The 27641-nt window shown below is 39.9% G+C and overlaps 1 protein-coding gene across 4 annotated transcripts in view; it reads right to left on the bottom strand.

Moving 5' to 3' along the window:
* LOC126418998 (transmembrane protein 248-like) overlaps window positions 1–27641 on the bottom strand; it is a 113353-nt gene that overhangs the window by 39504 nt on the left and 46208 nt on the right. The window contains exons 1-3 of one of the 4 annotated variants that reach the window (XM_050086044.1): window positions 17618–17756; window positions 17283–17474; window positions 10711–10954 (exon numbers count right to left, since the gene is read on the bottom strand). The exons of 1 other annotated variant lie outside the window; for it this stretch is intronic. In XM_050086044.1, the coding sequence (XP_049942001.1) occupies window positions 10711–10954; window positions 17283–17444 (406 nt within the window). In that variant the 5' untranslated portion in view covers window positions 17445–17474; window positions 17618–17756. Of the gene's footprint in view, window positions 1–10710; window positions 10955–17282; window positions 17475–17617; window positions 17757–27641 lie in introns of those variants that run through there. 2 more of the 4 variants (XM_050086045.1, XM_050086047.1) reach the window with 2 other exon arrangements.

The following is a 27641-nucleotide window of genomic DNA, read 5'->3' on the forward strand; positions in this document are numbered from 1 at the left end:
ATCTAGACGTATCAGGTGTCTGATATCAATCCAGCTGCACATGCCCCATGCCATTACAGAGCCTCCACTAGCTTGAACAGTGCTCTGCTGACATGCAGGTTCCATGGATTCATGAGGAAGTCTCCATACCCGTACACGTCTATCCGCTCGATATAATTTGAAATGAAACAGGCAACATGTTTCCAGTCATCAACAGTCCAATGTTTGTGTTGATGGGCCCAGGTAAAGCATAAAGCTTTCTATTGTGCAGTTATCAAGGGTACACGAGTGAGCCTTTTGGTCCGAAAGCCCATATTAATGATGTTTTGTTGAATGGTTTGCATGCTGACACTTGTTGATGGCCCAGCATGGGAATCTGCAGCAATCTGAGGAAGGGATGCCCTTCTGTCACAATGAATGATTCACTTCAGTAATTGTTGGTCACGTTCGTTTTTCCGGCTACAGCGATGTCAGATTTGATGTTTTACTGGATTTCTAATATTCATGGTACACTTGTGAAATGGTCAAATGGGAAAATCCCCACTTCGTCTCTACCTCGGAGATGCTGTGTCACATCACTCGTGGGCTGTCAATAACTCCACTTTCAAACTCGCGTAAATCTTGATAACCTGCCATTGTAGCAGCAGTTATTGATCTAACTACTGCGCCAGACATTGGTCTTCACAGGCGTTGCCGACCACAGTGCCGTATCCTGCCTTTTGCTTATCTCTGTATTTGAATGCACATGCCTACACTAGTTTCTTTGGCGCTTCAGTGTAGTACTCTTGTATGTTGAACATGCCAGGGAAGTATTGTCAAAAAAAAAACTTATGTAGTTTCACAAAAATATTGTGGGGGGCTAATTCCCCTTACATGCAATTGTGTAGTTACATTAGTAGCTACTGTACCTTAAGATTACACCATTTCAATGTAGTTCACTACAATAAATGTAGTGAGTTGATCATGAATGAAATGTGACTATTAACTGACAGCTTTTTCCTCAGAATAATGAAAACAGTGCAATGGGTTAAAAATTGTGGCCACTGTATTAAAATTTTTCACATTTTGGGTACACAAAAATTGGAACCCTTCAATATGTTGTCCTTTGTGTCTGCATCTACACTCCGTAAACCACTGTGATGTGCAAGGCAGAGGATATGTCCCATTATACCAATTATTAGGGTTTCTTACCGTTTCATTCATTCACATACGGAGCACGGGAAGAATGACTGTTCAAATGCCTCCACACATGCAGCAATTGTTCTAGTTTTATTCTCACAATCCCTACATGAGTGATATGCAGGAGATTGTAGCATATTCCTAGAATCATTCAATTCTTGAAACTTTGTTAATAGACTTTCTCGGGATAGTTTACGTCTGTCTTGAAGAGTCTCCCCGTTCAGTTCCTTCAGTATTTCTGTGTGACTCTCCCATGGATTGAACAAACCTGTGACCATTCATGCTACTCTTCTTTTATATGTTCAATATCACCTGCTAGTCCTATTTGGTACAGGTCCCACACACTTGAGCAACATTCTAGAACCAGTCACACGAGTGATTTGTAAGCAGTCTCCTTTGTAGACTGATGACACTTCCCCAGTATTCAACAAATAAATCTATGTCTACCACCTGCTTTACCTACAACTGAACCTATGTGATCATTCCATTTCATATCCACACAAAACATTACATGCAGGTATTTGTTTCAGTTGGCAGCTTCCAACAGTAACTCATCGATATTGTAGTCATAGGATACTACATTTTTTTTCTTTTGTGAAGTGCAAAATTTTATTTCTGAACGTTTAAAGCAAGTCGCCAATCTTTGCACCACTTTGAAATGTTATGCAGGCCTGACTGAATATTTGTGCAGCTTCCTTCTGACAGTACTTCCTTAAAGATAACTGCATCATCCGAAAAAGTATGATGTTAATAATGTCTTCAATGTCATTAATATACAGCATGACAGCAAGGGTCCCAACACACTTCCCTGGGGCACACCTGATATTACTTCTACATGTAATGACTCTCCATCCAAAGTAATAAGCTGTGTCCTCCCTAACAAAAAGTTCTCAATCCAGTCACAAATTTCACTTGATGCCCGATATTACTGTACTTTTGACAGTAAGTTTAGGTGTGGCACTGAGTCAAATGCTTTTCTGAAATCAAGAAATACTGCATCTACCTGACCGCTTTGGTCCGAAGCTTTCAGCACGTCATGTAAGAAAGCGTGAGTTGGATTTCACATCATTGATGTTTTCTGAATCCATGCTGCTTGGCAGTGAGGAGATTATTCTGTTCAAGATACCTCATTCTGCTGAGCTCAGTATATGTTCTAAGGTTTACCAACAAATCGATATCAAGGATATTGGATCACTTCTATTACCCTATCTTTTGTTCCTTGTTCGAGGGATCTATGATAGATTACAGTTAGAAGAGGAGCTAACTCAGCCTCAAATTCAGCACAGAATCAGAGGGATTCTCTTGGGCCCCAGAGCTTTATTCATTTTTAACGATTTCAGCTGTTTCTCAACACCACTGATGCTAACATTTATTTTATTCATATTTTCAGTGGTATGAGGATTAAACTGGGGCAATTCTTCTGAGTTTTCCTTTGTAAATGAACATTTGAAAATGGAGTTAAGCATTTCAGCATTTGCTTTGTTACCCTCAATTTCAATTCCTGCCTCTTTCATTATGGACTGGACACTAACTCTGGTGTCACTAACAGTCTTTACATAAAACCAGAATTTCTTTGGGTTTTGTGAAATATTATTTGATAATATTCTGCAACAGTAGTCATTAAAGGCATCACACATTGCTCTCTTAACAGCCAAAATTGTTTCATTCAGCATCTCTCTATCTATAGCCCCACACTTTTACACCTAGTTATGCATTTCTATTTCATTAGACATTCCATTAAAGTTACTGTATTCAATGGAGATTCCCTCCCATTATATACTTTCCTACTCGGTACATATCTATCCAGTGCATGGTCAATTATTCTTTTAATCTAGAGCCATAGTTCTTCTACATGCTTCTGCCCTGTGCTGAAAGTTTCAAGTTCCTTACTTAGATATGACATTACTCATTTTTTATCTTGTTTATTGAATATAGACACTGTAGTGTCAGAGAAACTGGTAAAGGCATGCATATACAAATACAGAGATACGTAAACAGACAGAATATGACACTGTGGTCAGCAACGCCTATATACGACGACAAAGTGTCTGGCATAGTTGTTAGACTGGTTACTGCTGCTACAATGGCAGGTTATCAAGATTTACATGAGTTTGGAAGTGATGTTTAGTGATGAAGTGGGGGATTTTCCTGAACGACCATTTCACGTATGTGCTGGGACTATCAGGAATCTGGTAAAACATCAAATTTCAAACACTGTTGTGGCTGGAAAAAGATTCTGCTAGAAGGTGACCAATGATGACTGAAGAGAATCTAACGTGACATAACTGCAACCCTTCTTTAAATTGCTGCAGATTTCAATGCTGAACCATTCAACAAAACATCATCGATATGGGTTTTCGGACCAAAACACTCACTTGTGTGCCCTTGATGACTGCATGACACAAAGCTTTATACCTCATCTGGGCCTGTCAACACTGACATTGGACTGTTGATGACTGGAAACATGTTGCCTGCCTCATTTCAAATTGTATCAAGCAGATCGATGTGTACGAGTTTGGAGACAACCTCATGAATCCATGGACCCCGCATGTGGGCAGAGTACTGTTCAAGCTGGTGGAGGCTCTGTAATGGTGTGGGACGTGTGCAGTTGGAGTGATAATGGACCCTGATCTGCCTAGATACGACTAACAGGGGCATGTATGTAAGCATCCTGTCTGATCACCTGCATCTATTCAGGTCCATTATGTATTCCAATGGACTTGTGCAATTTCAGCTGAACAATGCGACAACCCACACGTTCAGAATTGCTATCGGGTGGCTCCAGGAACAGTTTTGAATGTAAACACACCTGCTGGCCACCAAACTTCCTAGACATGAACATTATTGAGCATATCTGGATTTATGGAGAGCCCCACGGGACCACAGGATTCATGGTTTCAGTTTCCTCCAGCATTACTTCAGACATTAGATGGGTCCATGCCACTTCTGCGTGCTCACGGGGGCCCTAAGCAATATTAGGCAGGTGTACCAGTTTCTTTGGCTCTTCAGTGTACATCTTTTTACTCGTTTTAGTTGTCCTTTGTACTTTGGTAATCATTGTTGCCACATCATTGTCCTTGATACCAGTTTTGATGTGGAAAACCCCTAAGAGGTCAGGTCTGTTTATTGCCATTTGAGTCAATACATTTCTGTCACGAGTGGTGTCCCTATCCATCCGTTGTAGATAGTTTTTAGAGAAGGCATTTAGCAGCATTTCACAGGACGCCTTGGCACTCCCACCACCAACGGAACTGTAATTTTCTCAATCAATTGTTGGATGATTAAAGTCTTCACCAATGATTACCGTATGACTGGGGAACTTACTTAGTCTATGAGTCTTGTCTATTTTTGACAAAGACCTTGTTGGCCAAAAGTTTATTTTGCAACAGTCTTTTTGTTGTGTCTATCTGCAACTCAGCATCTCCTCTATATGATGGGTAGCGACTGTCCTTTTCATAAAAATATGCATAGAGATCAGGCCAGTAGTGCTGTGTTACTGATCTAATTACCGTGGTACATTGGCTGTATCATGGCACTCACTTTACGAGGTAAGAACTTAGTTACGATGAGCCCATCATCACAAACAATAATTCTCTCATTGGGACATGAAGTGATGTTACTGAGCAATAGAACAGCCTTCTGTAGCAACCCTCTTTTCTAGAAATCACCAAATTTTGCTACAAAATGTGAGTGGAAACAGTTTTTGAAACTCTCACTACCCATCCATGCTCCTTTTTGGTTGTAATAATGCAAAGGGAGATCCTTAGCTGCAATATTTTTTTAAAATTTTCTACTCACTAGAAGTTTCATTTTGTGGTTCCCAGAAGCATTAGCAGTGCACAAAACTAATAATGCATTCTTTAAGTGACTCATATCCAGGAGCATGAACATCACTCTTAAAAGCAAGGGTTCTGGTTGGTAGATATTTCCAATATAGAGCACTTTTATCTGTATGATAAATTTGGTCTGGTGTGAACTACTCTTCTCCCACAAATTTCTGGGACTGTTTGCAGAAGGAACCAGCTACCCCAACATTTGAACTAAGCTACTCTCCTCGCACAGTAATTCTGTGAATCATGTGACATTGTTTGAATCTGGTTAGCTATCCAGATGAGGCATTAAAGTCACCCCATAAACCTACTTCATCATGAAAAAATTTAGCTTTTTCGGCACACATCGCACCTAAACTGACACGTTCTGCTTATTTTTGGCTAAATCACTGCAAAAGATCAGAATTTAATTCATTAAATGTATATTTCTATATGCTTTTCTGTGCAGATGGTCCAGAACGAGAATTGCATTTCCTGACAAAATTCGCTATTTTCTGCTTATTCTTTTTCATCTCACGAATAGTCTGCATCCCAATACCATAATCAGCACTTAGTTTTGCAACATTTTTCCATCTTATCAAATCTTTCCATTAATTCTAAATTGTTGTTTTAATTTCAACATATTTCTTTTGATTCTCTTGTCATTTCTCTGTCATCTTACACATTTGTTTTAAATTTCTTTGGTGACTATTACATGACGATTAACATCAGAAAATCTGATCTGTTTTTGATTTACACAGAACAGGCTGGCTGATAACTATGGAATATTTCGTGGCAGTAAAATCTTCTCAGTTTACAGCACCACAAGAGTTTCCTTGAATTTTTTTTTACCTCGTTGATAGGGACAGACTAAAGTAATTTAATAGTTTAGCCAATATATGCATTATTTTTGCCCAATTATTTGTGTGCAGATTACACAGGAATCTAAAAATTACTATCAAACTGTAATAAACAGCTCCCCCCTCCCACCCGTGTGACCATAAATGTCACTTCCAGTGTTTAAACGTGTGCCTCATTATGACAAAGTACCATGTCTACTGCTTCAGTAAAATCTTCTTGGTTTACAATCAGTGACCAACTCTCAATGACGATGGCAGAGAGAGCTATCAAACTTGAGTGGTTTTTTTTTCCTTCCTGTAAACCAAGAAGATTTTATTGAAACAATGAACACATTATTCTGTTGTCATGTGGCAGTTGTTTAAACAATGGAAATGATATTGGAGGAAATGGCAGGAGGAAGGGGAGGGTATTGATTACTGTCCGATATTATTTTTTCTAGATTCTTGAATAATCTAGAAACAGTATAACCTGCACACAAATCCTTTGGAGTACACTGTATAATCCCAAATTGGGCAAATACGGCACTGAAATTGGCCAAAATATTAAACTACTTTTTCTTGTCCCTATCAAAAAGGCAAGGAGGGAGGGGGGGGGGGGGGGGGGAAGTAAGGAAACGCTTGTGGTTATGTTTTTGGCTACATACATGTCGATCCTTGTGGTCGATAGAAAGATCCAATTACAAATCATACCTGCTTGATACGGAGTCTTGGCCGAAAAATCCTGACCGTAGCTTCAATTTCTGCAGGGGTCAAATTAAAGTATGGAAACACCACAAGAAATGCATGCTGGAGTATAAATGCAGACGCTAGTCGAGCCTGCAGATTGCACTGTTGTATTTGGCCACGAATGGCACCTGTGTGATGTCTTTGCAAGTGAATTTGAGTTTTGGCAAATTGTAGGTGCTCGTATGGAGGGTGCTTCTGTAACTGAGGTAGCTGAAGTGCGTTTCATGTTTCAAGAAGCACTAATTGAAGATTCATACCACTTAGAGGGAAAATGGAAAAATCATCATCCACTAAGTTGCAATGCAGACATAAATGTGTGTCGAGTGATTGTGACAGACAGTCATTGAACAGGATTGTGACAATAAATTAGATAATACCTGCAGAGAACTGAATGTCGCACTCGCAAACCCTGTCACTCCCAAAATTACACGAACGGACCTTCGTAGCCCGAGAATTGCAGGGCGAGCTGGAATTCCCTAAGTATGATACAAATGTCCGTAACAGGAAAAACATGGTGCTGGAGCCATAAAACCTGGATTACAGAACAATGGAAGAAAGTCATTTGGCCACGTGAGACTTGTTTCAGAATGTCAGAATGTTTCCAACTTCTGGCCAAGTTTACATTTTGAGAGTGAAACATGGCAGGATTCAGTGACAACTTTTATAGCAATATTATGCGATTCCACGGGCCCCACGGGTATTCTGCATGTTGCATTACTGCCAAGGATTATGTGACCATTTTGACTGATCAGATCCATCCCGTGGTACAGTGTTCGTTCTCCACAGGTGATCCTGCATTCCAGGACGACAGGGACCCTGTTCTCATGGCTCCAAAGGAACAGGACTGGATTTGTGAGTGTGACAATGAAATTTCACATCTCCTCTGGCCAATACAGTCCCCAGACTTCAATGTTACCGAGCCTCTGTTTTCTACTTTGGAGAGAAAAGTGCGAGATCGCTATCTACCTTCACCACCGGTACCCGACCTTAACAGTATTTTGCTGGACAAACGGTATAATATTCCCTTAAAAACCATACGCTATCAGCATTTATCCACTCCAAAATGACTGGAAGTTGTTTCAAATGCCAACGGTTTTTCTAAAGCGAATGATGTGTGGTAATGTGTTGTGTTTCTGGTCTTTCCATATGTTTGCCATTACCTGTATCTGTGGAACTGAAGTTCTTGTATACTCCAACAAATACACCACATGTATTTCCCATCAGTCTGTCATTCCAATACACATTTAGATTTACATCAAACATCTTACTGCTGTCAATTTTGAGTTTTAGCTAGCTTTCTGTATCCACAGCAAAATCCAAATTAACGAACCCGCTTAACTCTCTCTCTCTGTTAAAAATAAAATCAATGTTATTGCTCCCCACTTTTAAAAAACCCTTTAAGAAAAAAATTCACTTTTAAGGAATGAACACGTAGTACTCTGCAAATTAAAATCACTTCTCATGCAATTCCTAATGTGTGCAAGTGAGATTCTGATTTCTTTCAGTTTCACAAAGATACACTTTGTGTCAAGTGATGGCAGTGTACGGTAATCGATTCTTTCGGTTGACAGGTATCTAGATTGAATTCCATTATAGTGAAACAGAAAAAGCATCAAACAAATCTGAAAGCGATTTCCGTTCTGCCAGCTGTGCAACTCTGGTCATGTGATCTGACATCACAGTCGCAGAGTAATGAATCGTGAGCCGTGAAGAGTTGTCTTTGTTATTGTTGAATTTATCAGTTTTACTTTTGTGGAGTTATGGCCTGCAAACACAGAAAGCTTATGATTCAGCAGAATCTGATGATCATCCGTGATGCTAAGGACAATCACAGCATAAAACTTTCCACACTTAAGTAATAGTACTATTTGGCACAGTCTGTACGGGGTGCCTTTCTCAAAAACAAGGGAGTGGTAACTGCCGCTACTGGTTTTGGATGCAAGAGAAAGAATGAGCACATGTCAATGTTTACTGATGTGGAACCTATTCTTTTAAAATGTTTTCATGGAATGAGAAGTAGCAGCATTTCCGTTAAGTGAAAACATGCTACAAGAGAAGGTTCAGGAAATCGTCCTGAAGATCAGTGTTGAAAATTTCATTCCATCGAACGGCTGGTTATATCATTTTAAGAAACATAATAATCTTTCACTTTAGAGTAAGTGGAGAGATTGAGGCTGTGGACATAGAAACTGTAAACCATTGGAAGAACAGTACAACACCATGATTAATAAGGGATTACAGCAACTTGAGGAGTTTTTTAGTATGGTAATCTCCAGCAGCATGGCTACCAGACCAACAAAGGAGGCATTTCATATCACTGAGTTCTGCAAGAGAATCTGCACTGCAGTTTGTTGGACTATGTACATTCAATCAGGATCCACCTACTAGATAATCCATTTACGAGTATGCACAGAATTTTAAGGAAACAGGATGTCTTTGTAATGGCACTAATTGTGGCAGTTGCAATTGGCACAGACATGGATACTTTTCGGGTGAGTGTGCACCAAATTGGACTACAGACTGGACATGTGCCACGTGAGTTAACAGAATGATCATTTGTGAAAAAACGTACTGAGTTACTGTTTCTATACGTATAATCACCCAATGATTTATCTCAATACAAATAATTTTACAATCAATATAATAGAAGGAAACATTCCACGTGGGAAAAATTATATATAAAAACAAAGATGAGGTGACTTACCGAACGAAAGCGCTGGCAGGTCGATAGACACACAAACAAACACAAACATACACACAAAATTCAAGCTTTCGCAACAAATTGTTGCCTCATCAGGAAAGAGGGAAGGAGAGGGGAAGACGAAAGGAAGTGGGTTTTAAGGGAGAGGGTAAGGAGTCATTCCAATCCCGGGAGCGGAAAGACTTACCTTAGGGGGAAAAAAGGACGGGTATACACTCGCACACACGCACATATCCATCCACACATACAGACACAAGCAGACATATTTAAAGACAAAGAGTTTGGGCAGAGATGTCAGTCGAGGCAGAAGTGTAGAGGCAAAGAAGTTGTCGAAAGACAGGTGAGGTATGAGTGGTGGCTCCGCTAATTTCAAGTTGCCGCCACTCATACCTCACCTGTCTTTCAACAACTTCTTTGCCTCTACACTTCTGCCTCGACTGACATCTCTGCCCAAACTCTTTGTCTTTAAATATGTCTGCTTGTGTCTGTATGTGTGGATGGATATGTGCGTGTGTGCGAGTGTATACCTGTCCTTTTTTCCCCCTAAGGTAAGTCTTTCCGCTCCCGGGATTGGAATGACTCCTTACCCTCTCCCTTAAAACCCACTTCCTTTCGTATTCCCCTCTCCTTCCCTCTTTCCTGATGAGGCAACAGTTTGTTGCGAAAGCTTGAATTTTGTGTGTATGTTTGTGTTTGTTTGTGTGTCTATCGACCTGCCAGCGCTTTTGTTCGGTAAGTCACCTAATTTTACAATCAGCTATAAGTCTCTAGATCACTGAAGGAAAACCCCTGTTTAAGAAAAAAATATTTTGATTCCCAGAGATTCATTAAAAAGGAATTTTTTGTACTATTACATGAGCTGCATTGCCTTTCTGAAGTGTTTCAAACTGAGATACTGTTTCAGATGGTAGTAGTTGGTCAGGGCATTTGTGATTTCATTTCTGAGGTGCATTTCTTTGGATCTTACATTAATATTCCCGATTTCCTACTGTTACTATTTGGAATGGGAAGAAACTTGTACACACTCCATATACAGTCAGCTACTTATGTTGATGCCTTTGATGTGTAGTGCACTGTCAACACATTTAGGTAGGCCATGCAGTTCTCAACCGTATGAAGTTAAATGCACGAAGTTTCAGCCTAGTTCATCGCAGATCTTTCACAGTTCCTGGTTCAAGCCTTCTGCCTGACTCAGAACTGGAGGACCACGACTAGTTCTAAAGAAACTATTTTTAAATCCATCATATTGAGAATATTAAGCATTGTCAATGTCACAGAGCTGACAAGATTAATGATAAATTAGCTTAAGAAAGTGTGTTGTAGTTTGACGATTTCTCAGCTAAACAACTTAAAATAGTACCTGCACAAAGCTTCAAAGTGTTGAAGTCAAAGGACAAACTGAGAACAGCATGTTATACAGTCCAACAGATCCAGACTAAAGAGATCACTGACTTACCACTAAGTGGGAGGGACCCAGAAAGGAATGTCACATTTTGTGGCAGCTGTTCCCTAAGGCTCAGAGATGCAGTCACTGCAATAGAGACATTTCCATAGCTGTCAGACAACTGCTCATCATAGATTGCAGTTGTCGTAGAAGGGCTCCCACTACTGTTTGCTGTGACATGTGTCACTGAGGTGGTTTCATCCGGCAATACGCAGAGATCCAAGCTGCTCAAGTGCCTCAGGAATGTTGGCCAATCCTGTAAAGTATTAAAGTACTATCAAATCTGAACATACAGATTCAGAAGAGACACTGGTCTGTACAAAACGGAAAGACCAGCAATATTCAGGTTTTGTACTGAATGCTTCATCACTGATCTCATGCGCACACAATACAGTTAACGCTAATACAAGAATTAGTGCAAAACATCAAAGGTAGTGTAACTTGTGAACAACATGTCATTTATAAATGAACATGTGCCCACTCTGTTTTATATAGTAATAACTATCATTAAAATGGCTATGTGCATGAAAGGATACAGAAGAACTGTCTGCCTTGGGGACATCCAATACCCAGCTGCTGAACATGCTCTGCAGCATGACTTGAAGTATATAACTGCTTGCTGCGTGCCTCCCCTCCAAGCCAGCACAAGTTTCACTGATCTCCAAAGATAGGATTGCTTGATTTGGGGTAATGGATCAAACAGCGTGGTCATTGGACACATCAGATTAGGGAAAGGTGGGGAAGGAAGTTTGCCATGCGCTGTCCAAGCAACCATCCCAGCATTTGCCTGAAGTGATTTAAGGAAATTGTGGAAAACCTGTATCAGGATGGCTGAACGTGGATTTAAACAGTTATCCTCCCTAATGTGAGTGCGGTCTGCTAACCACTACGCTATACTGCTTGGTCCAGAGATGGGAACTTGTCCTCCTACACATCCTCACGATCTGACATCTTTTGGTAATATCACTATTCACTCAACATTATACTCTATTAAAGCTTACTTTTTTAACTTCAAATGTTCGCCCTCAGAAACATTCACGTTTTCCTCCTATCTCCTTTTCTGTTACCCCTAATCCTCAATTGCACTTTTATGTTACTTCTCATTTCGTTTCCACTGACTCAATGTTCAATTCTCACTTTGTCTTATCATATCCAAACCAAATCTGTCACAGTGCTTACCATTGTACTATTTTTGACTACATACTGTGCAAAACTTGCTCTCTCAACTTCGGGACTGAGAAACACTACACTCATTTTTATCCAGAATAAAATTTTCACCTGCAGCTCAGTGTACACAGGCATGGAAAAGTTTCACTTAGTTTTATCCTTCCAACTTTGGAAAGAACACACACCAATTTTCAGCCATATTGGTCTATTTCTTTGTGTTTGGCATTCGTGTGAATCAAGGAAGTCGAGGGATTGTCAAAAAATGGATGAAAAAGAATTTCATGTGGTGATTAAACATTACTTTATGAAAGGCAATATGCCTCAGGAGACTTAAGAAATGCTTGATAAACATTACGGTGACTCTGCATCTTCAATTAGAACAGTTTATAAGTGGTTTCAAAATTTTTGGAGTGGCCATATGGGCACAAGTGATGCTGAATGTTCTGGACGCCCTGTGGAGGATACGACTCCAGAAATCATTGATAAAATCCATGATACGGTGATGGATGACAGAGTTAACGTGCTCGAGACTGCTAGTGCTGTGGGCATCTCGAATGAACGGGTACATAATATTTTGCATAAAGCATTTGGACACGAAAAAGATATCCGCAAGATGGGTTCCGAGATTGCTCTCACTTGACCAAAAATGGAATCATGTGAAGTGTTGCAAGGATGGTTTGCAGCTTCAGGAAGAATCCCCAGGACTTTAAGTGTCATTTCGTCACTATGGATGAAACATGGATACATTACTATACTCCTGAGACCAAACAACAATCTACCCAATGGATTACCAAGGGATAATGTGCACCAAAAAAGGCGGGAGACCATTCCTTTGGCCGGAAAGATTATGGCAACTGTTTTTTGGGCTTCGCAAGGGATAATCCTCATCGTCTATCTGGAAAAGAGTAAAACTATTACAGGTGCGTATTATTCATTGTTATTGGACCGTTTGAAATCCGAACTGCAAGAAAAACACCGGTGATTGGACTGCAAAAAAAGTCCTTTTCCATCATGACAATGCACCAGCACACACCTCAGCAGTTTTGGTCGCATAATTAATGGAAATAGGATTCCAACTCAATTCACATCCTCCCTATTCTCGAGACTTGACTCCCTCAGACTACTATTTGTTTCCCAATTTGAAAAAATGGCTGGTGGGACAAAGATTTTATTCAAACAAGGAGGTGATTGCAGCAACTAATAGCTATTTTACAGACTTCGACAATTCCTATTATTCAGAAAGGATCAACAAATCAGAACAGCATTGGATGAAGTGAATAAGTCTAAAAGGAGACTGTCAAAAAATAAAAAGGGTTTACTCCAAACATTTAAGTAGTTTTTATTTTTGCACGGGCTTTTCAAACACCCCTCATAAATACTGGTAAGTCATTTGCAATTATATAATAGCACTGCTAATGGGTAGTGGTCTGGCAGTAATGTCTGACTAGAAATCAAAACATTCCGGGTCTCACGTTTGAACCCAACCACTGTTTAAATTCTGAATAAAATTCATCAGCAATAGCAGCTGAAGACATTCAGCAAGGTGGACTAATCAGTAATGATCAATGGCATAAGGACGCACAAGCCAATGGAAACCACAGCATCACAATGTGTATGGCATGTGGCCTGTAACTGAAAAAGTGTCATGATGGTATCTCCATTGGCAAAACATTCCTGCCTAGTCCTCGATCCAGGTCTCCAGGAGGGATGGATTGCCCAGTGGGAGATAACCACAACACGATGACTGAATAATAACAAAAATATTATGAGGTCATGCAGCTTCACTGTATGATTAAATGATGATGGCGTCCTCTTGGGTAAAATATTCCGGAGGTAAAATAGTCCCCCATTCGGATCTCCGGGCGGGGACTACTCAAGAGGATGTCATTATCAGGAGAAAGAAAACTGGCGTTCTACGGATCGGAGCGTGGAATGTCAGATCCCTTAATCGGGCAGGTAGGTTAGAAAATTTAAAAAGGGAAATGGATAGGTTGAAGTACGATATAGTGGGAATTGTGAAGTTCGGTGGCAGGAGGAACAAGACTTCTGGTCAGGTGACTACAGGGTTATAAACACAAAATCAAATAGGGGTAATGCAGGAGTAGGTTTAATAATGAATAGGAAAATAGGAATGCGGGTAAGCTACTACAAACAGCATAGTGAACGCATTATTGTGGCCAAGATAGATACGAAGCCCACACCTACTACAGTAGTACAAGTTTATATGCCAACTAGCTCTGCAGATGACGAAGAAATTGAAGAAATGTATGATGAGATAAAAGAAATTATTCAGATTGTGAAGGGGGACGAAAATTTAATAGTCATGTGTGACGAATTCGAGTGTAGGAAAAGGGAGAGAAGGAAACATAGTAGGTGAATATGGATTGGGGCTAAGAAATGAAAGAGGAAGCCGCCTGGTAGAATTTTGCACAGAGCACAACATACTCATAGCTAACACTTGGTTTAAGAATCATTAAAGAAGGTTGTAAACATGGAAGAACCCTGGAGATACTAAAAGGTATCAGATAGATTATATAATGGTAAGACAGAGATTTAGGAACCAGGTTTTAAATTGTAAGACATTTCCAGGGGCAGATGTGGACTGTGACCACAATCTATTGGTTATAAACTGTAGATTAAAACTGAAGAAACTGCAAAAAGGTGGGAATTTAAGGGGATGGGACCTGGATAAACTGAAAGAACCAGAGGTTGTACAGAGTTTCAGGGAGAGCATAAAGGAACAATTGACAGGAATGGGGGAAAGAAATACAGTAGAAGAAGAATGGGTAGCTTTGAGGGATGAAGTAGCGAAGGCAGCAGAGGATCAAGTAGGTAAAAAGACGAGGGCTAGTAGAAATCCTTGGGTAACAGAAGAAATATTGAATTTAATTGATGAAAGGAGAAAATATAAAAAAGCAGTAAATGAAGCAGGCAAAAAGGAATACAAACGTCTCAAAAATGAGATCGACAAGAAGTGCAAAATGGCTAAGCAGGGATGGCTAGAGGACAAATGTAAGGATGTAGAGGCCTATCTCACTAGGGGTAAGATAGATACTGCCTACAGGAAAATTAAAGAGACCTTTGGAGATAAGAGAACGACTTGTATGAATATCAAGAGCTCAGATGGAAACCCAGTTCTAAGCAAAGAAGGGAAAGCAGAAAGGTGGAAGGAGTATATAGAGGGTCTATACAAGGGCGATGTACTTGAGGACAATATTATGGAAATGGAAGGGGATATAGATGAAGATGAAATGGGAGATATGATACTGCGTGAAGAGTTTGACAGAGCACTGAAAGACCTGAGTCGAAACAAGGCCCCCGGAGTAGACAACATTCCACTGGAACTACTGACGGCCTTGGGAGAGCCAGTCCTGACAAAAGTCTACCATCTGGTGAGCAAGATGTATGAAACAGGCGAAATACCCTCAGACTTCAAGAAGAATATAATAATTCCAATCCCAAAGAAAGCTGGTGTTGACAGTTGTGAAAATTACCGAACTATCAGTTTAATAAGTCACAGCTGCAAAATACTAACACGAATTCTTTACAGACGAATGGAAAAACTAGTAGAAGCCAACCTCAGGGAAGATCAGTTTGGATTCCGTAGAAACACTGGAACACGTGAGGCAATACTGACCTTACGACTTATCTTAGAAGAAAGATTAAGGAAAGGCAAACCTACGTTTCCAGCATTTGTAGACTTAGAGAAAGCTTTTGACAATGTTCACTGGAATACTCTCTTTCAAATTCTAAAGGTGGCAGGCACACTGAAAATGCAAAACAACCTTCGGTGAAACTAGAAAACAAGGACACCAACATCAAGAGCATGAAAATTCCACAGTTAAATGCAGAGTAGTGATCAGATAGGTGGAAAGAGTACACTAAAGGCCTTTACGATGGGTAGGACTTGTCCCATGGCATAAGAGAAAAGGGAATAGGAGTCAATAAGGAAGACGGGATCCAATTCGGTGTCAGAATTAAATAAAGATTTGGAAGACTTCCGACCATGTAAGGCAGAAGACATGAACACCAAAACTTCAGAATTACTGTGATCACTAGGGAAAGTGGGATCCAAACAACAATTCAAGTTGGTGTATACCTTTTTTACCTACTGCCCACGTTTGTACCTCTCTTAGTAATAAAATTTTCTAATTGTGCACTGGTTCCACAGCAATGGGTATTCATAAAGTAGGGCAGTAACATCACTTTATAAAATTTATACAGCAGAGTTACAGCAAAGCATACAGTAATAATTACCTACAAAATACTTTGTCAAAATTTTATGAAAAACCTAATTAAAATACTTTTAAAACCTGTACCACCTGCTGCACACCATAAAAGCTAGAACACCCATTAGTGAGCAGTAGGGACCAGGATGACTACCATTGTTGTACACAAGTATATTTGACTTGAGACATAGCATCACATTTCCAGGAAAGTTTCATTCAGAATATCCTCAAAGATAGCAAGGACAGATAAGTGGCACAACTACTGCACAGTCAGCTTAATATCTCATAGGGTACATCCAAGTTGTTGACAAGAAAAATATATAGAAGACTGGATCGACTGAAATTGAGGAGTTGTTAGATTATGAACAGTTTGACTTCAGCAAAGGTAAAAGTAGCAGAAATAAGATTTTCAATTTTGAAGTTATCAAAACTGGTGACCACAATTAGACAAAGTGACCGAATTCTGCTACCTATGACGTTCTGCAACATATGATGACTGTAGCAGAAGGGACATAAAAAGCAGACTAGCACTGGCTAAGAAGGCAATCCCGGGCAAAATAAGTATAAACAAAGGCTTTAGTTTTTTGGAACATACAACATTCATTTTAAAAAGACAGTGATTGACTTATTATAAAAATACTAAATAATTTCAATCTAAATTACAAATTGATTCAACATTTAAAAGTCTTACACACATGTACTAAAAGCATCACTGCTTTATTTTCTTAGGTGCAAACTCCAGATTAAGCTATATTAATCTTTGAAAAAAATAAACTGAAGGACAATTTCAGTGACTCGACCAAATATTCTATTACCTTAGTGAGAAATCTTCCATTGGATGGATCATCAAAGCACTGACAAAATATTTCTAAAAATTAAAATTTTATTAAATGGCCAATAAAACAGAAGCATGTCACAACAAAATTTTCACCCTCTGGATTCGACCACCCATTAAAATATGGCAACAACAACATGAAGAAAAATTTCGAGCACTAACGCCAACAAATCGGGTTCTGGAACATATTGTTTCAGTGCGACTTCCGTCGCCAGTATATTGACGTCTTGTAAATCAATAGCTTCCACTGTCTAGAGCTACCAGTAGCCAAGACATACTCTATGAAATGTTCGTTTCACAGCAATATACGTCTTTCGACGAGCAACAATCTTAATGTATAAATATTTACTTACTATTGCGGCATCAGGGTTTGGTACAGAATCAGAGTTCTTGATGAAGTATGCTAACGAAAGAGTGGTCAATGCAAATGCTGTCACACACAACGTGAAAACCACTAACGGCGGTCGACTAGATGCGAACCCTTTCAGGTTGTTTAGCGGGTAGCTCAGTCCCATGGTTACAACTACCTGTTATCTTCACTGAAACTGAGAAACGTCAAATGTAAACAGAAGCTACGAATCATAAACATTGATACTTTCTAGCAAGTTAATCGATTTTACACGATACAGACAAATAAACTGCTACATACGAATCATCAACTCATATTACAAATAATTATTACGCTTACTTCTATCTTCACATTTTGTGAACATTAGAAACTGTCAGCTTTCCTCTCACAGTGCCGTCCATTTTACATATTATCACAGTTACGGGAAATACAGAAGCGTCCGATCTTACCCGTCGGCTTTGACCCATGACGTCACAAATACCGCGGAAACGACTATAAACAATTCCAATATGGCGGATATAAAAACATCGCATACGTATTGTAAACACTGAAATACACAAGTTTCACAAAAAGCCTAATGACTGTAACGGGACAAGCGTGGGAAATTAGGGGTTTTTGGGTGCGGAGAAACTAAATATACAGAAATGTAGCCACCGACCGCCATTCAAAACCACGCAAAACAACGAAATAAATCAACATCACAAAACTGACCAAATACCAAAAAACACATTCCTATCCATAATCGGACACTTCCCTTAACCTATATAGCTCAACAGAACCTACCGATCACATCCCCCAATAGAAAACTAAGAAACGAAAGCTTCCCTTACACCTACATACATCGGCACTTATGCAGTTTAGCAGGTACGGAAAAAATTTTTCATTTTTTTTCAAAATTTGATCATCATGTGTCGTTATGCGGTGGGGGGAGTCTGCAGTGCCCCCCCATCCCCCCACAGGCTTCATTAGTGTCAAATCAATATTTTCGAATCATAGGCGGCCGCTGCCGCGGCCGCATTCCAAAAAAAAACTCCCAACCTAACCTCAAGTGGGCTACGCTACAGATCAATATGTTCATCAAATTGCTTCATATTACGTATACATGTTCATTAGTGTCAAATCAATATTTTCGAATCATAGGCGGCCGCTGCCGCGGCCGCATTCCAAAAAAAAAACTCCCAACCTAACCTCAAGTGGGCTACGCTACAGATCAATATGTTCATCAAATTGCTTCATATTACGTATACATGTTCATTAGTGTCAAATCAATATTTTCGAATCATAGGCGGCCGCTGCCGCGGCCGCATTCCAAAAAAAAAACTCCCAACCTAACCTCGTATTCAGGGCTACGCTACAGATCAATGTGTAGGTCCCTTACGTCACGGGTCAAAGCCGACGCGTGAGATCGGATGTTTCCAACCTATACCCAATACACAAAACATACATAAATAACCAAAAAAAAAACGGAACTTACCTCAAAAAAGTTCCAGCTCCACAAACTAGATTGGTCACCACAATCACACACAAATGCACACACGCACGCACGCACACTGTCTCCCCCATCATCGCCCTCAACCGAACACTGTTAAGGCGGTCTTTCATATCCATTCCTGAACAAAAAACCACAACCAAATACACTCAATAACAAACTCACCCGACGTACAGCAATGAGCATTAAATTAACCATTAACTCACTAATAGAAATTCCGCTTCAAATCCAACACCTGAGCAACAGAAAACTGACCCCACCACACGAAACAAACGAAACAAACGAAAACCATGAACACACCACCAGAGAGCACGACAAACAAAAACAAGACATCTACAAACACGCCACAATCGCAAATCAAACTCCGCGCCGTAATGACGTCACACACCACAACACGCTTACGTCACGGGTCAAAGCCGACGGGTAAGATCGGACGCTTCTGTTGACCCCAGTTACGGATGCGGAAGCCCTTCCAGTCGTCACTAACATATGACTATCCACAAGTCGAAACATCGTGACGTCTGATGCACAGCGTTCCAGTATATTATAGACAATTGTTTTTTTAATGTTGTAAGTAAACAACAGTTCGTGCTGTGGTTATTAAATCTTTGTTATAAGACTTCAGTTCGATTCTACATTCCTCCTGCAATAATTATTGACGAACAGGAACGTTAATTTTCTGGACAAAAATGCAGTATCGCCTATTAACAGCTAATTAAATGAAACAATTCGAAAGAAACAATATAATAAAATAAATTATGTTCCATGCATGAGCCATAAAGGCTATATCGGGACAATTTCTTAGTATATCCTAATGCGTGCGCGTAATTATCACTATTATTAAAAAGACAAATCAGTCTGAAGTTAATAATTTTGTTGGTTGGTTTGGGGGGAGAGACAAAATGAGAGTTATCGGTCCCGTTGGATTAGGGAAGGAGAGGAAAGGAAATCGGCCGTACCCTTTCCAAGGACCCATTCTGGCATTTACCTTGTGCGGTTTAGGGAAATTACGGAAATTCTAAATCAGGATGGCCACACGCGGGTTTGAACCGTCGTCCTCCCAAATTCGAGTCCAGTGTGTTAACCACTGTTCCGCCTCACTCAGTAACGATTCTGCGTTGATTAAGGTACTTCCGATCATTCGAAACTGGTTTTGGAGCTACGAAAAATAAATGAACCAGACATTAGAAAAATGTGCAACAAATGATGTATCAACAAGGAAAATATAAACCTATTTTACTGTAGGCTTAAAGAAGTAAATTGGCCAGTGGATCTTTGTATTACAAGTTCTAAAAATTATAACGCATTTCTCGACAAGTTTTTTGGATTTTTTTGACGAAATGTTATCCCCCACAGTCTGCAATAAAAATCACTAGTACAGTAGGATGGATAACTGCTGGTATAAAAGTGTCAAGTGCCACAAAAAGACACTCACATAATGAACTAAAGAGTAATACAGATTTAGAATTTTGTAAACGACGTAAAAAGATATAATAAAACTGTATTTAGAAGGATGCTAAAGGCAGCAAAAGAAAAGCCACACAAAAATGTATCATGAACCACATAAATAAATCAATGGCAGTATGGTTTCAATCAGTATTGTACTCTCCCTTAAGAATAAAATTTCGTATGGATGAACTGAAATATGCACTAGAGTAATTAAAACACAATACCAGGACCCCTATCTGAAACAATAAACCAGTCATTTGAAGAAGATACACTGTTGTTGTTGTTGTTGTTGTGGTCTTCAGTCCAGAGACTGGTTTGATGCAGCTCTCCATGCTACTCTATCCTGTGCGGGCTTTTTCATCTCCCAGTACCTACTGGAACCTATATCCTAGTGAATCTGTTTAGTGTGTTCATCTTTTGGTCTCCCTCTACGATTTTTACCATCCACGCTGCCCTCCAATACTAAACTGGTGATCCCCTGATGCTTCATAATATGCCCTACCAACCGATCCCTTCTTCTAGTCAAGTTGTGCCACAAATTTCTCTTCTCTCCAATTTTGTTGAACAGCTCCACATTAGTTTTGTGATCTACCCATTTAATCTTCAGCATTCTTCTGTAGCACCACATTTCAAAAGCTTCTATTCTCTTCTTGTCTAAACTATTTATCGTCCATGTTTCACTTCCATACATGGCTACACTCCATATAAATACTTTCAGAAACGACTTCCTGACACTTAAATCTATACTCGATGTTAACAAATTTCTCTTCTTCAGAAACGATTTCCTTTCCATTGCCAGTCTACATTTTATATCCTCTCCACTTCAACCATCATCAGTTATTTTGAGCCCCAAATAGCAAAACTCCTTTACTACTTTAAGCGTCTCATTTCCTAATCTAATTCCGGGAGCATCACCCGATTTAATTCGACTATGTTCCATTATTCTCATTTGGCTTTTGTTGATGTTCATCTTATATCCTCCTTTCAAGACACTATCCATTCTGTTCAACTGCTCTTCCAAGTCCTATGCTGTCTCTGACAGAATTACAATGTCACTGGCGAACCTCAAAGTTTTTTATTCTTCTCCATGGATTTTAATTCCAGCTCCGAATTTTTCTTTTGTTTCCTTTCTGCTTGCTCAATATACAGAATCAACAACCCTGTCTCACTCCCTTCCCAACCACTGCTTCTCTTTAATGTCCCTCGACTCTTATAACTGCCATCTGCTTTCTGTACAAATTGTAAATAGCCTTTCGCTCCCTGTATTTTACCCCTGCCACCTTCAGAATTTGAAAGAGGGTCAACATTGTCAAAAGCTTTCTCTAAGTCTATAAATGCTAGAAACGTAGGTTTACCTTTCCTTAATCTATTTTCTAAGATAAGTTGTAGGGTCAGTTTTGCATCACGTGTTCCAACATTTCTACGGAATCCAAACTGATCTTCCCTGAGGTCGGCTTCTACCAGTTTTTCCATTCATCTGTAAGGAATTCATGTTAGTATTTTGCAGCCATGTCTTATTAAACGGGTAGTTCGGTAATTTTCACATCTGTCAACACCAGCTTTCTTTGGGATTATAATTATTATATTCTTCTTGAAGTCTGAGGGTATTTCACCTGTCTCACACATCTTGCTCACTAGATAGTAGAGTTTTGTTAGGCCTGGCTCTCCCTAGGCTGTCAGTAGTTCTAATTGAATGTTGTCTATTTCCGGGGCCTTATTTCGACTTAGGGCTTTCAGTGCTCTGTCAAACTCTTCACGCAGTATCATATCTCCTATTTCATCTTCATCTACATTCTCTTCCATTTCTATAATACTGTCCTCAAGAACATCGCCCTTGTATAGAACCTCTATATAGTCCTTCCACCTTTCTGCTGTCCCTTCGTTGCTTCGACCTGGGTTTCCATCTGAGCTCTTGATATTCGTGCAAGTGGTTCTCTTTTTTTTCCAAAGGTCTCTTTAATTTTCCTGTAGGTAGTATCTATGTTACCTCTAGTGAGATAAGCTTCTACATCCTTACATTTGTCCTCTAGCCATGCCTGCTTAGCCATTTTGCACTTCCTGTCGATCTCATTTTTGAGACGTTTGTATTCCTTTTTGCCTGCTTCATTTACTGCTTTTCAATATTTTCTCCTTTCATCAATTAAATTCAATATTTCTTCTGTTACCCAAGGATTTCTACTAGCCCTCGTCTTTTTACCTACTCGATACTCTGCTATTTTCACTATTTCTTCTCTCAAAGCTACCCATTCTTGTCAATCGTTCCCTAATGCTCTCCCTGAAGTTCACTAGAACCCCTGGTTCTTTCAGTTTATCCAGGTCCTATCTCCTCAAATTCCCACCTTTTTGCAGTTTCTTCAGTTTTAATCTACAGTTCATAACCAATAGATTGTGGTCAGAATCCACATCTGCCGCTGAAAATGTACTACAATTTAAAACCGGGTTCCTGAATCTCTGTCTTACCATTATAAAGGGGCCAAATATCTCACGAAATAAGCATCAAACGAAAAAACTACAAAGAACGAAACTCGTCTAGCTTGATGGCGCTATGGTCGGCCCACTAGATGGCGCTGCCATAGGTCAAACGGATATCAACTGCGTTTTTTAAAAATAGGAACCCACATTTTTATTACATATTCGTGTAGTACGTAAAGAAATGTGAGTGTTTTAGTTGGACCACTTTTATCGCCTTGTGATAGCTGGCGCTGTAATGGTCATAAACGTATAAGTACGTGGTATCGCGTAACATTCCGCCAGTGCGGATGGTATTTGCTTCGTGATACATTACCCGTGGTAAAATAGACCATTTACCAATTGCCGAAATGTCGATGTCGTGTTGATTGCTGCTCGGTATCCTGTACGACATCATCCAAGTGTCCGGACCGTTCGGCGGATAGTTACGTTATTTAAGGAAACAGAAAGTGTTCATCCACATGTGAAACGTCAACCATGACCTGCAATAAATGATGATGCCCAAGTAGGTGTTTTAGCTGCGGTCGCGGCTAATCCGCAAGTCAGTAGCAGACAAATTGCGCGAGGATCGGCAATCTCAAAAATGTCGGTGTTGAGAATGCTATAGCAACATCGATTGCATGTAGCATATTTCTATGAACTAGGAATTGCATGGCGACGACTTTAAACGTCGTGCACAGTTCTGCCACTGGGCACAAGAGAAATTACGGGACGATGACAGATTTTTTGCACGCATTCTATTTAACGACGAAGTGTCATTCACCAACAGCGGTAACGTAAACCGGCATAATATGCACCATTGGGCAACGGAAAATCCACGATGGCTGCGACAAGTGGAACATCAGCGACGTTTGCGGGTTAATGTGTGGTGCGGCATTATGGGAGGAAGGATAATTGGCCCCCATTTTATCGGTGTCAATCTAAATGGTGCAATGTATGCTGATTTCCTACGTAATGTTCTACCGATGTTACTACAATATGTTTCACTGCATGACAGAATGGCGATGTACTTCAAACATGATAGATGTCCGGCACATAACTCACGTGCGGCTGAAGCGGTATTGAATAGCATATTTAATGACAGGTGGATTGGTCGTCGAAGCACAATACCATGGCCCGCGCGTTCACCATATTTGACGTCCCCGGAGTTCTTTTATGTGGCGAAAGTTGAAGGATATTTGCTATCGTGATCCACCTTCAACACCTGAGAACATGCGTCAGCACATTGTCAATGCATATGCGAACATTACGGAAGGCGAACTACTCGCTGTTGAGAAGAATGTCGTTACACGTATTGCTAAATGCACTGAAGTTGACGAACACCATTTTGAGCATTTATTGCATTAATGTGGTATTTGAGATAATCATGCTGTAACAGCATGTGTTCTCAGAAATGATAAGTTCACAAAGGTCCATGTATCACATTGGAACAACCGAAATAAAATGTTCAAACGTACCTACGTTCTGTATTTTAATTTAAAAAACCTACCTGTTACTAACTGTTCATCTAAAATTGTGAGCCATATGTTTGTGACTATTACAGCGCCATTTATCACAAAGTGAAAAAAGTGGTCCAACTAAAACATTCATATTTCTTTACGTACTACACGAATATGTAATAAAAAATGGGGTTCCTATTTAAAAAAAACCAGTTGATATCCGTTTGACCTATGACAGTGCCATCTAGCGGGCCAACCATAGCGCCATCTGGTTTCCCTCTTCAAGCTAGACAAATTTCGTTCTTTATAGTATTTTCGTTTGACGCTTATTTCGTGAGATATTTGGCCTGGTCACAATCAATGGACCACCCTGTATAATCTATCTGATACCTTCTAGTATCTCCAGGCTTCTTCCATGTATGCAACCTTCTTTTATGATCTTCAACCAAGCATTAGCTATGATTAAGGTATGCTCTGTGCACAATTCTACCAGGCGGCTTCCTCTTTCATTTCTTCCCCCCAATCCATATTCACCTACTACATTTCCTTCTCTCCCTTTTCCTAGTATCGAATTCCAGTCACCCATGACTATTAAATTTTCGTCTCCCTTCACTATCTGAATAATTTCTTTTATCTCATCAAACATTTCATCAGTCTCTTCGTCATCTGTGGAGCTAGTTGGCATATGAACTTGTACTACTGTGGTAGGTGTGGGCTTCATATCTATCTTGCCCACAATGATGCATTCACTATGCTGTTTGTAGTAGCTTACCCACATTCCTACTTTCCTTTTCATTATTAAACCTACTCCTCCATTACCCCTTTTTGATTTTGTGTTTATAATCCTGTATTCACCTGACCAGAAGTCTTGTTCCTCCTGCCACTGAACTTCACTAATTCCCACTATATCTAACTTTAACCTATCCATTTCCGTTTTTAAATTTTCTAACCTACCTGCCCGATTAAAGGATCTGACATTCCACACTCCGATCCGTAGAACGCCAGTTTTCTTTCTCCTGATACCAACGTTCTCCTGAATAGTCCCCACCCGAAGATCCAAACGGGGGACTATTTTACCTCCGGAATATTTTACCCAAGAAGACGCCAGCACAGCAAGGCCATTTTGCTTAGTATTACAAGGCCAGATCAGTGAATCATCCAGACTGTTGCCCCTGTAACTACTGAAAAGGCTGCTGGCCCTCTTCAGGAATCATAAGTTTGTCTGGCCTCTCAACAGATACCCATCTGTTGTGTGTTGTGGTTGCACGTACAGTATGGCTATCTGTATATCGCTGAGGCATGCAGGCCTCCCCACCAACAGCAACGACCATGGGTCACCAGGGGGGGGGGGGACATCACTAAAGTACACAATAGTAAAGCCTTTACTTGAGAAAGGCTCAAAAGAAGGTGTAGGAAACTACCAACCAGTAGGTCTTCTTCCAGTGCTTTCAAAAGTATTCGAAATAGTTGGTGCAAACCAGATGGCAAATTTCATAGCAAAATCTGATATTATCACTGAACCGTATCATCTTCATCTTTACCTAGGTGTGGAGCCTTGGCTTTCCTCTGCCGTGATTGGTCTGTTTGCTTTTAAATTTCGGAGGGCGCTGCTTTCTGGGGAGAGACCTGCTGTCGACGAGAGTATCGAGTGCTGCTGCCGGAGTGAGATGGGGAGTTAGGTTTCCAGTTGTGTGGCAGCGCAATGTTGCGGGAAAGGTGGTATAACTTCCTGTGAATGCACGTGATTGCTACGAGCGTGTGTACTCTGGACGGCGGCAGTCGTTCTGGACGGGCTGTGTGATAAGGAAGCTCGGTATGGCAACTGTTGACATAACGTGTCCGCGTTGCTATGGCGGAACTGGGGCGATTGACATAACTCGAGTTGTTGCTGGTTGCAACCTCTCGCCGAATGCTTGTCTGCCTTCTGGACCAATGGTGAGAATTTCTTGATGTGTCTCACTCAATCTCTGCCCGTGTCGTCAGGTGTGTTTTGCTCTAAGGTCGTGTGCCATGGTGTTTAGCAATTTTAGTAGTCTCAGGCGTGCACAAAATCTCGATTCAATGATCTGCTGTTTTATTGTGAAGTGTAACTATCACTAGAAAAGAGTGTTAACTCTCTGTGCCTTAATAACTGAACCTAATATGTAATCTGTGGTTGAAATTTTTTTCTGATCAAAGTGCAATAACGATCTTGTATTTTACAATTTGTTGAGTGGTATTAGTATTTAGTACTGGCTGTCACATTTACTAAGTCGAAGATTTACGAAGGCCAGTGGGCGTCATTACCAGTTCCTGCCTAGATAGGCCTTATATTTTGAACCATGTGTTTCAATGTTTAGTAATTTTTATTTTATGTGTTATAGAGAGTTGCTGTCATGCCCTATGTGGACGATTCGCCAAGTTGGTGAAGTTTCTAGTTGTTCTGCAGGTCTGTGCCATATTGCTAAAGCAGGCAGTCCTAGCTCAGCTGATTGTAAATTTTTCCTAGTGGTAGGGGCATGGGCTGGTTTTAAGTGCTGACTCACTAAATTCAACCATTCTCAAATATTTATTACTACTGATATTTAGGCCCTTCAGGCCCAGTGGCGACGTCACTACCCCTTTTTGGTTATTAATTTTATCTTGTTAGCTTGTTTCATTAAAAAAGACCTTTGGTATATGAATTTGTCTTTTGGTCTTTACTGCTCCTTTGGATGAAGTAAATTAACTGTTGGTTTTGCATTCTTGTAGCATTATCAAAACAGCATTTGTGGTTATATTTGATTGGCCCTTCTGGCCGAATGATTTAAGTCATTCCTTTCAGTAACTTATTGTATTGGTCAATAATTAATCAAAAATGTTGGGTCCTTCAGACTGTGATTATCTCCTTATGTGGAATCTTAAGGTTGTCATTCTGACATTACAGTTGTGAATGTTCAGCAGTCCTTCAGGCCTGGAGTTTGATAAATTTTATTGTTTTGTGATATATATATATATATATATATATATATATATATATATATATATATATATATATATGTACCAGTGAACAAGTGTTTTTTAATGTTTAATAAAATTAAATTGTGTTTGAAACTGTAACCTCATTTGGGTCTATGCTTTCACTCCCTGCAGCCTTTGAGCTCTGCTCACCTTGCATTTTGGTTAAGTTTTCCCATACCACAACCTATCAATGACATTAAATTATAGGAGAGTAAAATAGGTGCCATCAACAAATTAGTTGAGAAAATTTGCTTATCTCTGGATAAATTCCAAAAATCACACGAATTTTTTGTGATTGTATAAAGGCTTCTGATTGCATAAATCGCTCTCTATTGTTACATAAATTAGTAAGGATACGAAATAAACAGTAGTGCTTTGAAAAGGTTGACATCGTATTTAACAGACAGAAAGCAAAGGGTAGTTGCAACGCCAGGTACAGGAAATTGTTCCTCACAATCGAAAATTATTTCTCTGTATGTCCTGCAAGGTTCCATCTTAAGTCCAGTCATGTTTATATTTCCTAGAAATGATTTACCGT

Source organism: Schistocerca serialis, chromosome 9, assembly GCF_023864345.2.
Source record: "Schistocerca serialis cubense isolate TAMUIC-IGC-003099 chromosome 9, iqSchSeri2.2, whole genome shotgun sequence".
In the NCBI taxonomy this organism is placed as follows: domain Eukaryota; kingdom Metazoa; phylum Arthropoda; class Insecta; order Orthoptera; family Acrididae; genus Schistocerca; species Schistocerca serialis.